At 34.9% G+C, this 16,848-nt stretch overlaps 2 protein-coding genes across 7 annotated transcripts in view; both read right to left on the reverse strand.

The window, feature by feature from the left end:
- Window positions 1–16,848, reverse strand: part of LOC128030456 (serine/threonine-protein kinase Nek11) — a 70,553-nt gene that overhangs the window by 40,140 nt on the left and 13,565 nt on the right. For 2 of the 6 annotated variants that reach the window (XM_052618112.1, XM_052618113.1), the window contains exon 3: window positions 1,008–1,173. In XM_052618112.1, coding sequence (XP_052474072.1) covers window positions 1,008–1,173 — 166 coding nt within the window. Of the gene's footprint in view, window positions 1–1,007; window positions 1,174–9,766; window positions 10,092–10,257; window positions 10,301–16,848 lie in introns of those variants that run through there. The other 4 variants (XM_052618111.1, XM_052618110.1, XM_052618109.1 and 1 more) reach the window with 4 other exon arrangements.
- On the reverse strand, window positions 11,938–16,532 carry LOC128030459 (uncharacterized). Its single transcript, XM_052618120.1, has 7 exons — window positions 15,352–16,532; window positions 14,518–14,871; window positions 14,152–14,406; window positions 13,941–14,028; window positions 13,356–13,443; window positions 12,220–12,314; window positions 11,938–12,065 (listed from the first exon to the last, which is right to left on the reverse strand). The coding sequence occupies exons 1-7, from the start codon at window positions 15,380–15,382 to the stop codon at window positions 12,005–12,007; spliced, it is 972 nt and encodes a 323-aa protein (XP_052474080.1). The 5' UTR covers window positions 15,383–16,532; the 3' UTR covers window positions 11,938–12,004.

Consider the following 16,848-nt stretch of genomic DNA (forward strand, 5'->3'; position numbering starts at 1 on the left):
GAACTATCCCTTTACGATATTTTCTGAAACTCTAGACAAGACTCATTACTAGTATATATTTCAGTATCTTAAAAATCTGAGAAGCAGATAAAGCAATAGCCTTCATCTGCCCTCCATTTATTCTCAATGCTGTCTAGGACAAACAATCAGAGATCTCATTCCTGACTTTTCTTTAATATGAGGAATGTCCATAAAATTCCCTGAGAGTTACCTGCAGAACAAAGCAGCTCTGGACAACATCCTGTGTGCCAAAGAAAGAGATAAAGGAGATGTGCAACATGTAATAATCACTGACCAAACCTTCCAAAGCATAGGGCAAAGATGACACGAGACCTGTCTGACCTGCAGATATGTCTTAATAAGCAAGGAAAAGAGGATAAGTTGAGATGGTGAGATTGAGACAGAAGCTGTGGGGGAGATGAGCGCGACCTCTGGGTGATGTCAGGATGCTCTCAGCATCTCTGATCCATCGCTGAACAGTGCGAGTAGACTGTTTGAGAGCTGGTTGCTGAATGGGGTTGGGAGCAAATACACCCAAAATTATGGCTAGGAATTCAACTAAACGGCATTTGCAGTCCATTTTACCTCTGTGAAGTGATGTGTTTACAAGTAAATTCAAAGAGGAAATGAAAAGCGCATGATATTACTTTCCAATTACTTTTCGTACAATAACATCAGAAGCGTGTATAAAGAATGCACAGTAAATAGTCCATTTTGATTTCATGCGGTCTTGAAAATTATCATCTGTACATTTTTCTAAAGCCCTTGGGGAAGGTACACTCCTAAAGTGAATGAAATGAAATGTTAACTTTCATTTGGAATGACTCCGCAAATATAATTCCCTCCCCAGAGTAATTCTTAAGGGCACAACAAGACATTTGCTCAAAATGTAACCACAATGGACCAACACAGTTTACCAAGACCAGATCATGTGACTTGCTTCAGGCTTATTATGACTCGAAGGGACCAAAAGAAGCCCAGCCAGGTGTTCCCAGAGGACAGTTTACCTCACAGTACTCAGTGATGATGCAGAAGGCGTCTCTCTCCAGGAAGCTGGTGTAGAACTTGAGGATGGCAGGATGGTTCAGCTGAGAGAGAAGCTGAGCCTCTTGAGTGGCATGGACCGTCTCATTGGGTTTCAGACCTCCAACAGGAATCTCCTTAAGCACCTTCCTGCACAATAAAGCACAGAGAGGGGGTGAAAATCATGGAAATGATGCATATCTTGAGTTAAATCATATCGTGGAGCTATGAAGAGAAGCTTGTGGTTTCAATATCGCATGCAATACACACTACCAATCATGTCCAAACTGTCAAACATTTGGAATAATTAAGTTTTTTTGGAATAATTAAGTCTCATGCTCATCATCTAAATAAAGTAAAAACAGTAATATTACTGAAATAGTATTCAAATGTAAAATAACTTTTGTCTATTTTATTATATTACACAATGTAATTTATTCCTGAGATGGTAAAGCTGAATTTTCAGCAGCCATCACTTTAGTCTTTGTGTCACATGATAAATCATTCAAATGGATTGACTGATTTAGTGTTCAGTTATTATCGCTTATTTATGGCTATTTAGTTATGAATAATGGTTCTTGTTATTTTCATTGTTAAATAGTGTTTGCTTTTTAATATTCTTGTGAAAACCATGATACAATTTTTTTTCCAGGATTCTTTTATGAATAGAACTTTAAATAGCAATGAGCAACATTTATATGAAATATAAATCTTTTGTAATATTGCAATAAACATTGAATAGTTAACATTTAACTATTCAAACAAGCTATTAACATTTAAACATTAATATTATCAATACATCCTTGCTGAATAAAAATAATAATTTCTATTTTTAATTACTTACACCAAACTTTTTAATGGTAGTGTATCATGGTTTCCACAAAATGTTAAGCAGCAAAAACTTTTTTTTTCAACATAATAATGAGAAATGTTTCTTGATCACCAAATAAGCATATAAAAAATGATTTCTGAAGGACCATGTGACACTGAAGACTGGAGTAATGGCTGCTGAAAATTCAGCTTTGCAACCACAGAAATACATTTCATAAAAAATAAAATAAAAATTACTCTGAAAGTGATTTAAGGGATATTGTTTCTCTGTGCCTTTATCGTTATAGCTGTGGTGTGGACTCTGCTATTCTTTAACAGTGAGAACAATTTTAGAACTATATCTTTATCGTTATCTTTATAGTTATCATCCTTGGTGTGAACAAGCCTTTAGGCTGTGGGTTTTGCTCTCAAGAGCTCTCAGTTTCCTACTTCCCGAGCCCAGCCACCGCTGCTCAGATGCACTGTTTATAGAAGCGTTGCATCTCTCAATTACCAGCTGGCCCCAAAAATGTAATTTAGGGAAGAACAGATTGTTTTCCCTGACCTTTTCCAGGTTGAAGGGATCAGGAAGCCAGGATCACAAGGTAAATTCAGTCTCTCATTAGCTCACAAATTATGGAGGGTCACTGTAATTATTCATCTTCAAGTGTTAAAATGAAGGGATGGACATATCCATAGACAGAAAGTTGCCTTGGTCTTTTTTACCTTTAGCAGTGTGAAGAAAGAAAGAATCAGCCACCCATTTCAGATGAAAGACTCAAGACTGCTTTAAAATCAGAGAAAATCCATCTGAATAAAAGCAATAAGCATAAATTATCATGCGTTTATTAAATTCTAAGAATTGATGGTCTTGAATAATGCAGAACTTGTGATCATTAGGCATTTTTAAAAACGAAGAATGATTTTTGAAAGAATGATAATTGGAGAGAAACTCTGTGGAGGATTATTTTTTCCTCCAGACAGGCAGCAAAATATGATCGCCACGCCTGCTGATCAAACTTTATGCACATCATAATTCAAGTTAAATGGACAAATAAGGAATTCTCAGAGTGGATCATTTAATCCCATCGGCTTTTAGAGAAAAGAAAAATGCAAATGAGCATTAAACACAGAGCAGGGACTTAAAACCATATTTTAGTGACCTTATTTCCAGACCTTAAGGGAGTTAATCAAATACCACCAACAGAGAGGAAAGCACTGCATCTGCCTCCTGCTTTTGGTGTAAATTGGTTCTCAGGTTGTTGAAGGAGGACTCATTTCCCTCTCCTCTCTTCACTCCTACATTCTGTTCTTTCCTCTTCCTACTTGAAAATCATTACAGAAAAGGGAACAGGGTAAAGTGCACTTCAGTAGCTGAATGCTGGCCTTAGATAGCTCTCATTCTTCATGTTTTCCTGGAAGCTGAGACACGGGCCTAATAGGTAATGTGTTTTTAAAGATGCAGGAAGCGACTACTTAATAGAGTAGCTCATTCAGAACAAAACATTTTGGCAGCTCAGGTCATTCCAACTCATATGACCTGAAATACGGGGAATGGAGCTTTTAAGCACCAAAAGTACAAATGCAAAAGTATCATAAGATTAATAAAAGTCATCTACTGTATGTGATTAGTGTGCTGTATTCTGTGCTAGAAAGGTGCAGTCACATTTGCTAAATTATGCACAGAAAAGGTCTATTGAGAATAGTGTAGCAATGTATCAAGCTTACACAGAAGTCATTTTTAAACCAAAAAGCTTTCTGTTGGTGAACATGGTGAATAATGTGACTAACTTGAACATGAGTGAAATCAGGCAGGGAACTGGTTTCAAGAAACTCCCAAACACAAGGTTTCCTATTTGAAAAGACTAGATTTAATCTGTGAAATTTCATTTTTTGTTTTGCCAATATGCTATTACGAAAGCTTGAGCTAATAGCAGAAACATTAAAAGCACTAAAATCAGAAGCATTGCGCTCACTTAAAGAAAAAAAAAAAAAGAAAAAAAAGAAAAAAAATCGCACCCATCATAGCAAATGAAATTATATGAGAATGAGTAAATGATGGCAGACTTTTCATTTTTTGTTGAACCATCCTGTTAACCTTTTCAACAGAACGTTTTGTACACATAATACCTCAAAATATCACTACACCCCCAGGGAAATAAGGCAAGATTTCTTTATCATGCTGTGAGATGCCATATCTCTCTAGAGACAACTACAACTAATGCTTAAAATAAAGTTAAATGTTCAAGCATTACTGACGGACAACACTAGGTATACTACACGTGTGGCCTATTCATATTGCGCATTTCTTCTGAAAACCAAATATATATCTACATTTTTCATGTTTTAAAATTATACTCGAACATTCAATGTTTCAGTTACCAGTCCAGAAACCCTAACAACTTAATACCCCTAACAAACAAAATGTCCAACGTGAAGTGATGTAACAACTCAGATAACAAACAATAATTTTAATGGCACAAACTCTAGGCCACACCATTGTGAAGCTTAAATAGTTAGACTTACTTGAATGGTGAGACACACAGAGAATCATGAGGTAAAGAGTATAACAGGTTGGTCGAATTTCAAAAATCTAATTTCATCTTGGTCATTTACGTTCATGTCTCATTAGAGATAACATACCTTTTTAATGCATTATGTCACAAGACCAATCTAATGAACAGTTGAGCTAATGGAAAGACACTGTACACACTGTACTACACATTTGAGGTTTCTACCTGAAATATGATAAATGATCAAAACAACAAATTATTATGATCACCCATTAAGCTGTTATGTTTGTGTTTATCCACAAAATTTTAAGCAAATGATAAACTAAACTCAGTTCAAACTGTACAGTTTTTATATGATGATAATGTCAGTTATTTGGCACTAAATAGCTTTGCTTAAAAACATTTTCATGAGCATTTAATATGAGCCAGTGGTATTTAGCTGTGACTATATTTACAAAAATGACCTTTCATCACCGTGTACTGCTATTGTATACTTCTATTAATATATTGTACAATACATTAAAATTAATTTAGTCTAATCTTGTTATTCTAAACATCCACTAATCAATGTTCACCAGTCGGTTAGTTGATGACCAATAGATGTCAAAGGAGACATCTCTATATTCATTTCTCTTCCAGGACTGTAATACAGAATTTAACCCCTTAGTCTGTAGTTTTAAAATGTGTCAAAGACAGATATGGGGCACTTAAAAAACGATTCTTAATATTAACTTTATTTTGAAGTATGTTAAATGCAGGTATCTACAATACTGTTTCTTCTAAGTACGTGGTTTCAATTTCAGCCTCAACATATTGCTTCGCATTACATGTTTATGTACATTTCTGGCATTTTATGTGTGGAGGAATGTAAAGAAAAGCTCAGCTAGACCTCTTCTGATAGAAAATGGTATATCATCAAAAAAAAAAAAAAAAGAACATAAATCACTGAAATTTCCTGTGGTGAATAATTGAACATGCATTCATGTCCCATTTCTTAGTCTCTCTCTGGAGGCGTAGAGGCAATTTAAGATCTATTTTAAGGATATTGGAAAGCTGAGCAAATAACCAACCACAATCCTTTGCAATTTTAACCTGCATGGTTCCTTATTCTATTTTAACCCCCAGATCAGAGGAAACAGGTTTGAATATACAGTAAATGACAGGGCTCTGTTGATCAACTCCTGCTCATTTTCAAAGTCTACATCCTTTAAATTAAAACAACCAAAGCCTTGGTTTTGCAGAAAATAATTGCATCATCTTAGAACATCACATACACAATTATACCAATGTAAAAAATCATACTGGCTACAATATGAATGGATTATGCTCATCATCAACTGAGTAACTCTTGCCGTAATTGTGGCAAATATTTTTCTCTTTTTGAGGTGTTGTTAAGGCTGGATGACACTAAAAGGCACCACCATGAATACTATATGTAATATAAAAAATATATGGAGAGGAGATTCCCAAGATACATGAACCAGGTCAGTGAATGAACCAGTTTAAAGGTCTGGAATCAAACAGATGTATCAGCATAGACCAAGAAAGCCCCAAATCTGTCAAGCAGTGGCGTGCAAGGAGAGTATAGCGAGTATAAAGAGTAAGAGAGAGAGAGCTATCAGGAGGTGGAGAGAGACCAGCCTGTACGAGAGTCTGGGCACCTGAAACAAATTGGGAGATTTCTGGTGGACCCGGACCCAATTGGGAGGTTGCATAACTGAGAGCTGGATCATGAGGTGAGCGGAAATAAGCACTGCTGCCAGGAGTCTCCAGGGAATCTTGTCTGACAGGCAAATCCACAGAGGACAAGCTGAAAGTGGGCTAGCAGGGCTGAAGAGAGAAACATTCCCATCCTTGAGTGAGATTAGCCACCTCTGGCCGCTGAGAGGAGAATAAACTAATTATATTTATAATGCTTCAGATCCAGAGTTTTGTTTTAAGTGACTGCCACATTGGAGACAACTGTTCCTCATTTAAAATGAAAAAAGGACATGAGGGGTCAAGAGGTCAAGAGATGAAATCAGCAGTCACAAACAAGATAACAAACCATTTGTTTACACCATTCAAAATCTCATTTCAGATTAAAATCACAGTGCACTGAAAATTTACATTTTGTCATCATTTACTAAGACTCCTCTTTCAATGAGAGTTCTTGAGAGATGTCTGCTTGGAGACAAAATGATTTGTTTGAGTCAAAACTTATTAATGAACTGATTTATCCAGTCCCCCAAAACTTCTGAATGATTAGTTCATTAATCAGACTGAATTCAACTTCCATCAACAAATGTTTGTCACTCAAAGGAACTGAACGAGTTGGTCCTTTATGTTCTTTTAGAATCTTAAAAATATCCATTCATTGTAACTGAACGGAAAAGTGTGAAAAATAAAAACTGAAGCATATGACAGAATGACTGTTTTTGGATTTTCTTTATATATTGGGATATCTTAACCAGGACAAAGTTTGCTATTATAATCACATTTCCCATAAGTAGACTTATTTAGAAAAAAACACTGCTTGGAAATCCTTTGTGCCCACAGTGGTCCTTCTGGCACATTTGTGAGACTATTAATGAACAGCAGAGCAGATGATGGGCTGCTCTTCTCTGCTCACATTCATTTTCTAAACAGAGATGTTGTTCGAGTAAAGGTCACACTTCTGGAAATGGCTCCCTTTCTGGATAAAATACGGATTGTGTCACACTGAATATATATTCAAAATCCATTATATGGTTCATTTAATTTTATTTCTTCTATAAACAAAAATGAAGATGTTCAGCGGGATGTCTGAGCTGCTCTTTTATCATACAAGAAAAGTTGATGGTGATTTATATTCTCATGCTCCAAAAAGGACAAAATAAGCATCATAAAAGTCCTATAATGCAAGTCTGTAGTACATGAATTTATAGTGATAAATTAAATGTGGAAACAAACCAGAGATAAGTGTAAAATAATCTGTCTTAAAATGTGTTAAGGGTCCTCAAGAGTAGATAAAGGCACCATTATTAACAATCACAAACAAGCAATAAGCACAGCTCTAAAAACACACAATCTCTACAGCTTTACATCAACATCAGCCTGTATAAACCAATTCCAGCCCAACTATAAAGCATTCAAGCAAACGCTAAAGTAGTGGCTTTTTGGAAAGACCTGCTATGGGACCCACAGAATGTGAGCCCTACGGTTGGGGCGAATCCTAAATAGAAATTAATTTGTCTGAGCTAATAAAGCCCAGTGAGAAGCCAGCTGGAGGAAAGGTGTACGGCAGTCTCAGCTCACAGCACCCAGCACTGACATTTGGCTCTCACAAAGAAACAAAGGAGTTCATAGCACTATAAGAGCCACTGAGGAAATAGCACAAAACACACACCCAGCAGGATTTTAAGGCTGAGAGAAGACTAAGGAAGAAGAACTGGTGTATAAGTGTGCTGTGGAGAGAAAGGAACAGGAAGTGCGGTGGTATCCTGAAGGTGGGCATTCAGGTTTGGTGCCAGCACTCTGCATGTGACAGGTCAGAGTCTGGAAACAGCTGAGATGGGCTAACAAGCAGAAAGCTCAGGACTAAAGGAACAGTAACCCGTAGTGTGACATCACTCGCCTGTGGGCAGCTTAAGTGTGGACCTCTTCCTAATTCGTCTTCATTTCCACCAGCATCTCTCCAGCTTTCAGTTCCAGCTCGTCTGATATGAGTTTCACAGTGTGTTGACAAAAACCAACATTGTAACTGGCTCTTCTCCAGGCAGTTTGCTTGTGTATTTGAACCCAATTATAAACCCACAGACCAAAAATCATAGAAATCAATATGTGAAGACAATAAGATTGCAGAAAAATACACCCGATCAAGACAGAGCTCTACTGTTTAAGATCTATAATACATATATAAAACTATCCATTCTTCTTAATGGTAGTTGCTAAAATGGCCCAACAAACTGAATTTTACTCTATTACTTGCACAAAACTATACGACTTCCCAAGACTTAAAATACAGAATTGTCATCTGTTATGACATTTTTATAGTGCTTTGCATTCCTGTTCATTTGAATTGCATGGACAAGAGTGGCTACTTTGCCTTTTGAGCTCTACTGAAAGAACAAAATATTACTGGTAAGGAATGATATGAGGATGAGTAAATAATAAAGTTTCATTTTTTTTCGCTGGACGTTTACTTCAAAAAAATATCATGGTTCATTTCACAAAACTATTGAAAAAATAATAATTTCATAAATTTCATAGTTTTTATTTTTTAACCTTTGTTACAAAGGTTTTCTATTTCAAATAAATGCTGTTGTTTTTAGCTGTATATTCATCAAAGAATCGTGGAAATGTGTCACAGCTTCTACAAAAATATTCACTGTTTTCAGCATTGAATGATTTTTTTAAGGACCATTTGACACTGAAGACTGCAGAAATTTCAGCTTTGTCATCACAAAGGGTTATTAAAATAAAAATAATAAAAATAAATTAACTGTAATAATATTTCACAATATTACTGCTTTTACTGTTTTTGGTCAAATAAATATAACCACACATAAGACATCGGCTTTCAAAAAATTTAAAATATATATGTTGAATGTTTACATGAACTGTAAATATTGCTCTATAATGAAAGCATAATAAAGAGTTTGATCTTACACCGTTTGTGATCATAAGGAATAACAGATAGTTTGATAGTAACATGCAGGGTTCCTCAACTATCTAATAATACAGAAAATAAGACAGACTGGTTACTAGTTACAAAGACCAATGCTGCTCCCAAGTGGCTGGAGGAAGTAGTTAATTTGGAAGAGAGAGAAAATAAATTCATTATTGCCAGAATTTGAATCATTTCAACAAAACCTTAATGTGCACAAGAATATCACTATCACATTGACTTTTTTATTGGACATTTTATGCATAATCATCAAGACTTACTGTAAGCTTCAAAGCTTGTAGTTTCAAAAGTAGACCAACAGACTTATACAGTATAGGTATATTATATAATTAGGCCATGTGCACGTGTGTGTGTGTGTGTGTGTGTGTGTGTGTGTGTGTGTGTGTGTGTGTGTGTGTGCGTGAGTGTGCTTCTGATGGGGGTTGTGAATGTGGTTATTGGAAGGTTGTCCAAGTACATGCAGTCTTTTCTCAGTTCTTCAAACACCTCGGAAACTGATACAATCTGTGATATTTTTTCACTTCAGTTAAGAGATATTCTAATTCAAGACAGTTTGTAATAGCATATTCTTTCTTAACCCATTAATTACCCTGCCTTGACTAATTTTATAACACTAAATGCATGGTGACCACTAGCGTGGAGACATCTCTACTAAACTTAACTAACCAATACAGGGTTAAATGTAGTCGTCTGAGCAGGTCCTCTGGAAGCAGACTGCATGGGAATCACTGCTGTAAAGGACATTGGTGGTGTCAAATATTAAAGGACTTACAGTTTCTCAGCTGTTACTGTCTTTGTGTCTTGAACGAGGTAAACAGTGGCGAAGCTGCCCTTCCCGAGTCTCTGCTGGATGATGTATCTGTTAGCTATCAGACTGTTCTGCTCAGGATGGCATTGTGCTTGTCCTGGACGCTCACGAAACCTGGGCATCTTTCAGTCAGGAACCAGAGCAGCCGACTACAAAGAGATAAAGATGAGAAAATGTCAACAGATGTTCTCTTCGGACCTTATTTCTTTTTCTTTTGGTTATTTGTTTTGTGATTTGGTATTTTAAGTTCCTGAATTGAAGACTAAATGTATATGCAAAATAAACAACAATTATTTTGAAATTGACTTACAAGAAAAAAATTTCAGTTCAGTTAGTATATTTAGCGATGCATAATAAATGAGCTAATCAAAAAGATTAAACAAATTCATTACATTTGCTCGCTCTGTTTTATATAACAAATTATCGCAGCTGATGATAGATGTTTTTAACCTCACCTGTGCGTCGGAAGTTCGTTCGAACACAAGCGCTCAACTTCCGTGTGTTGAATGGTTGTCATGGGAACTGTGCAGTGGAATGTTTCTCCTTTAGATGGCGCTAATGTGCAGCGTTGACCGTCAACCAAGTACAGTTTTACGATTATGAATATGAATCTTGATCAGTTATGAAATCAAATAATAGGAACACGTATGCTTAAAAAGAAAAAAATGTCACAAAATCTTTGTTATGCTTATTTGTTCTATAACAATAGTTGCACACTCATTACATTTCCTACGATTAAAAATGTATTAAAAAGCAAAACAACACAAAACTGCATGTCCTTAAGTGTCAAAATTCCATTTGTTATATTCTATTTAGATTCCCCCAGAATGTTTCGTATAATTTAATGAATTTATTAACATAACTCTACAATTTTTTTTACAGTTCTTTGTATCAAGCAATGCTTAAAAGTAAAAGAATATATAATAACAAAACCTAATAAAGTCACAAAATCTTTATTATGCTTATTTGTTCTATAACAATGGTTGCACATTTGATGAAACCAGATGAAACTTCCCAATTATCTAAGCTAACAGAGTGTGTTTAAAATGTAAAAGATTGGATGACAAATAATTTTCTCCTATTAAATTCGGATAAGACAGAGATACTAATTATTGGACCAAAAAACACTACACAGAATCTGGTAGATTACAATCTGCAACTAGACGGATGTCCTGTTACTTCCTCTACAGTCAGAAATCTGGGTGTTATATAAGACAGCAATTTGTCTTTTGAAAATCATATTTCCAATGTTACAAAAACTGCATTCTTCCATCTTAGAAACATGTTATCTGTTTCTGATGCAGAAAAGCTAGTTCATTCATTCATGACCTCTAGACTGGACTATTGTAATGCACTTCTATGTGGTTGTCCTGCTTCGTCAATAAACAAGCTACAGGTAGTCCAAAATGCAGCAGCTAGAGTCCTTACGAGGTCAAGAAAATATGATCATATTACCCCAATTTTACAGTCTCTGCACTGGCTACCTATTAAGTTCCGTATCAGTTACAAATTATCATTACTTACCTATAAGGCCCTAAATGGTTTAGCTCCTGCGTACCTAACTAACCTTCTACCACGCTACAACCCATCACGCACCCTAAGGTCACGAAACGCTGGACTTTTGGTAGTTCCTAAGATAGCAAAGTCCACTAAAGGAGGTAGGGCTTCCTCACATTTGGCTCCCTATCTCTGGAATAGCCTTCCTGATAATGTTCGGGGTTCAGACACACTCTCTCTTTTTTCTATAACAATAGTTGCACATTCATTACATTCCTTACAATTAAAAATGTATTAAAAAGCAAAACACCACAAAACTGCATGTCCTTAAGTGTCAAATTTCCATTTGTTATAGCCTATTCACATCCCCACCCCCAGAATGTTTCTCATAATTTAATGCATTTATTAACATAACTCTAAAGTTTACGTTTTTTTAGTTCTAACTGTCGTTCTTTTGTTTCTTTTTTACTGTTCTTTGTATCAAGCAATGATTATCAGACTGTCAACTCCCAACCCAGATGCCAAAAAAATGCTTTTATAAATCTAGTTCAAATGAAGCACATTTATATTTGTATAGGAGAAGTTACCACAGAATTCATCTAACATTTTTAGAGCTAAAACATACACACACACACACAAAGAGGCCCGTTTGCTTTTATTTCACGAGACAAATCTATAGGCCTTCCTTAGTTTCTGAAAGTATGATTAACCATTCATCACTGCGCTGTAGATGGTTGAATCATCCTCCTGCTCTGTGTTTGAAGACCTAGAAATAAAGAAGATCATTACAGTGAAATACCCATATCATTTAATATCAATATTATTTCAAGATATATAAATGTGGTGTCAAATTGTGTTGTTTTTTCATCATCTCCATTACAGTATATTTGATCACAGTTCTCTATGTCTTGGATGCTCACACTTGAAGCAGTTCTTTGGGTTTAATGGTGACAGATGAATATTGCACTTCATCTTCCTGCTGTACATCCTCAGCTCCTGGTAGGTTTTTGTTAGCCTGACAGCAAACAGATGATGAAGAACAAACTCAAAAAAATAACTCTTTGAACGAACATTAAAAAATCATGGAAAGGATTTCCACATGATTAATTTGCTTTATTTCAGCATTATGCAATTATGTTACTCCAATTTAATGTATACGTTGGGTCAACTTTATTAATTAAGGTTGATTCAACTTATTTACTATGGTTGGGCAAAGCTTAATTTAATAGTGTCAGCCCAACTAATTTGCAATGTTTTGGACAATGTTTTTAATAATTAAGTTCATTTTACAAAATAAGTTTAAGTAAACTTAACAAACCTTAATAGAGTCAACAAACAACAAATGAGTTAATCGTACCTGAAAATGTTAGATAATGATGACATGAAATTTGAATAATGCCATTTTAGGAATGCCACCCCCTGGCATTAGGATCATGAGCAGCTGATTAATATTACTTTTCATTCTGACCTTTCTATAATTTCAGTTTACCAGTTTACAATTTCACATTTACAATTTCAGTTTATTATCTCACAAACATATTTGAAACACAAAGTATCATTGCAAACCGTTTGTTTGTTTGTTTGTTTGTTTGTTTGTTTTGTTCTAAAACTTATTAGAACAACTTCATTGCCATACATTGTATTACTCATCTAGCTATCTAATGGTGCTACACTTCTCCAAGAGGGTGAAAAAATAACAATTATCCATAATACACTGCAGAAATACTCAGCCAATGAGATGCAAGTGTTTCATTAATCTGTTACTTTTACGCAACAATGTTATGTTGGCTGAACAAATAATTTTTAAGTAAAGCTGACAATACACACTTTTTTGTTGAATGAACTAGATTACATCATGTTCACATTGTTAAATAATTTTTTTTAAGTAATCATAATATGAACGGATTAAGTAAAATTGGCAAAGGTGAAAGTACATTTTTTTGAGTGATAACTGTCGTGCAAGTACACATGCTGGATATATACACATACATACATATATACATACATACATAAATGTATATTATATGTTACAAATATATTTTACAAATATATTTACGGTTGTTTGAGGTTGAACTGTGCTGTAAAGGGAATCCTTGGCTTCTTCTCTTTCTTCCACTTGTTTTTCTTTCATTTTTGCTTCCCTTCTAAGAGTAAATGTGACAGATATGCATTATAAATAGCACAGCTTAGCTGATGCATCAAACATATTTTTAGGAAAGGGGGTTGATTCTGTGAAAATAGTTTTAAAAATATTGCTTATTTCATTATTAATCAATTAAATACATACATACATACATACATACTGTGGGCAAAAGTTATAGAAAAAGGGATAACGTTTTGGCAGAGAAATACCAGAACATTATCAATTAAGTTTAAAGTTACTTCCTTTAACCTTAAAATATAATACAATACTTTGCAATCCTAAAATATAACACACTACATTTTATTTTGGGGACATGCAGTTTGGCAACTTTGTGTCATAAGCCTTAACCACTGACCCTCACCAACATTACAAAACTATCCTGACAACAATATAAACAAATGCACAATCAGACTTCTTCTTCTTCTTTTTTGTGCCGTTAATGATTAATTTCAACAATATATTGGTGTGTGTAAGTACAAACAAATCAAAATGTCCTACCTTTTTATAAGAATCACAGCTGCAGTGATGAAAACAAGTGAGAATAAAAACAGCACAATAATCAGAACGGTTGGAGACGCGACGACATCTGTTGCGGATCAGAAAAAGATACCATTTATTGTCAATTATGCACATCTCTCATTTACCAAATTTAAATATGATTGTGTGAATATGAACATTTTAATAATATATATATATATGTTTGACCAACCTTCAATGTAAATGGTAATTTCTTCAGATACAGTTGTTTTAAAGTTTCTCAAAGAACAAGAGTAATTCCCCGAGTCTTCAGCTGTTACTCTGCTGAAGGTGAGGACGGGCTCTGAGTGTCGAATCAGATCACGATTCTTAAACCACTGAACATCAGCTAAATTACCAGAACAGCTGAGTGTGCACGTCAAATTCAGAGAGTCTCCAACTATTGTGCTTCCATTTTCTCTTGATCTGCTCATGGACACTCTTAAATCTATAAAAATAAAAATTGAACTGGGAGATTTATTTTAATATAAACATAAAAACAAACAAAACAACAAAAGCATCAAGAAGTAATTTTTTTGATTAAATCTTTTATATTTACCATCTACTAAAATGTTCACTCCAGGATCACCTGTATATTTGTCGTCATTGGTCATAAATCTGAATTTATACTCTCCAGAATGTGTTTGATCAATATTACTGATCAAAAGAGAACAATCTGAGGTTTTGTCTCCAATGTATTGGAAGTTCTTTTGATTATTGTTGGATTTACTATCATAAACATATGGCTTTTCCTTACACTTGTCATGGTTTGATCTCATTGAACACCACATCACTTGCTGTACTTGTTGACCGTCTGGATATTTATATCTACAGTTAATAGAAACATTGGATCCCCTCGCAGCACAGACCGGACTCAGAGAAACATAACTCACTCTCCACTGACTGAGAACACCTGAGGAGCACAGAACACTTGATTTATTCAGAGTATCTCTTACTGTAGATAGTTTAATCAGATCTCTTCAGACAACATCTGTTACAGATATCTAAAATATCTATTGTGACCGTTTTTAATCAATTATTTACATAATGAATCAATCAGCAATATCAGAGATACAGTGAAGTCCACAAGACTGAGACCACATAAAAAAGTACAGTAAAGAAAAGCTATGGATTAAATAAATAAGAGATATTCAAGATTTGCCACTAATCAAATAAGATATGCACTCCATATACACCAGATATTTTAAAAAAAATCGAAACATCTAACCTTTTCATTAGAAAATAAAAAGATAACAAAATAAAATTTTAGTGGCCTCAGATTTGGTCTTCATTTTATATATTCAATTAAATTTCAGTTTATTATAATTTTATATAAATGTATATATGGTCAACCAATAAAATGTACAAAATACATAAGAAAATCTTTTCTTACCAGGCAGAAGAAGCAGAATAATTTGCAGCATTGCAATTGTCTGTTTCAGTTATTTAGCTCACAGAAGATGTTTTGTGCAGAGTGTCAGAAAAACGCAAGAGAAAATGAAGAAAGAAGAAGTTGGCATGACCGATGCTGATTTACATTTCCTTCCTAATAACATTAGCACTGATGGTCCGATATAAGAACCAAAAAGGGCAAATAAGAATGAAACGTCTCTAAATATTCTTAACATTATTTTCCCATCTACAGATGTAAAACATGCTCCAAAGCTTTAAAGAAAATGTAATTTTTGACACAATATCCTTTTAGTCAAGGTATAATTTCTTTGTAAATGTTTTACACCTGAGATTCAATCCAAAATAGCATCAGTACCTCTTGTTATGTTGTGTGAGAAATGTACAGAGACATTGAAACTATTATTCAGTAAAAATCTTATTTCACAACTGTGCTCACCATTCACATAATATTATTGAAAATAACTGATATTATGCTAAAAATTGCAAATTTTAAGTTCCACTGACAAAAGTCACGGATTTTGAAAGACATTGAAGCAAAAGAGTGAACCTATTTGTTTATTTGGTCCCTCACTAACCTAAACACTGCTATATTATATTACAGTTTGCAGAAGCACACAACTGGAGTCACAATGACTGCTTGTTTTCTGTTCACAATTACAGTTGGCTCCTCTGCAGTGTCCCTTCCTGAGGATATATAAAAATTTACTTTTTGTGGTAACTGAATTGAATGGTTTTGTTATACACTCTCTGAAAAAAAAAGGAACAAATTCTGTCACTTATTGTCAAGTAATTTACTACTGCAAAAAGGTCTGTATTTTTTGATCAGCTTAATGGATCTTTGAATTAAATATTTTGAAGTGTTTTAAATGATTATTTCATAGCGGCCTTCACAATGCAAGCGCCCTAATTCGTCTCACCGAGAGCAGAGACTAAATTACCCATACACCCTTGAGTTTTACAAGTGATAAGCGCATGTGTTGCTTTTGCCGCTGTCAGTGTCAACAACTCAACGTGGCCAGAGAGGGTGTGTGAAACGCGCACACTCGGCTCGGTACAAAATACAGTGAAAAACACTTTATATGCTCTCCTGGCTTCAGACTCTGAGTACTATAAGAACAGGTCAGAATCAGATGACTTGCTGGCTGACACCCCACCAAGCCAGAATGATATCGCTGCAGGTCAGACGCACGCTAATGAAGTAATGCAGTAGATCTTTCTAAGGGTATTTTTTCTAAATCCTTTTGCACATTTTATTTATGTTCAGTAGCTCTTTCTATCTCAAGCAAATCCACAAACTAATAAAAGGATTTATTATTTTTTATAAGGTCGTCTGTTGACTGCTGTATATAAAACCCCTTCAATATATTTGTTGTTACCTCAGGGGATGAGGGGAGCCTCTCTTTCAGAAACAGGCTTGACTTACCCTGCTTTCTCAGGTTTGACAAACCTCCCATTCTGAAACAGAAAACCTAGAGTT

Source organism: Carassius gibelio, chromosome A16, assembly GCF_023724105.1.
Source record: "Carassius gibelio isolate Cgi1373 ecotype wild population from Czech Republic chromosome A16, carGib1.2-hapl.c, whole genome shotgun sequence".
Classification (NCBI taxonomy): Eukaryota; Metazoa; Chordata; class Actinopteri; order Cypriniformes; family Cyprinidae; genus Carassius; species Carassius gibelio.

Excerpts from the sequence above, each read along its gene's own strand:
- LOC128030459 (XM_052618120.1), bottom strand. The coding sequence starts at position 15,382 with ATGCTGCAAATTATTCTGCTTCTTCTGCCTG. Across the intron at positions 14,407-14,517 it reads AGTGAACATTTTAGTAGATG|ATTTAAGAGTGTCCATGAGC; the intron begins GTAAATATAAAA and ends TTATTTTTATAG. Across the intron at positions 13,444-13,940 it reads GCTGTGATTCTTATAAAAAG|AAGGGAAGCAAAAATGAAAG; the intron begins GTAGGACATTTT and ends ATTTACTCTTAG.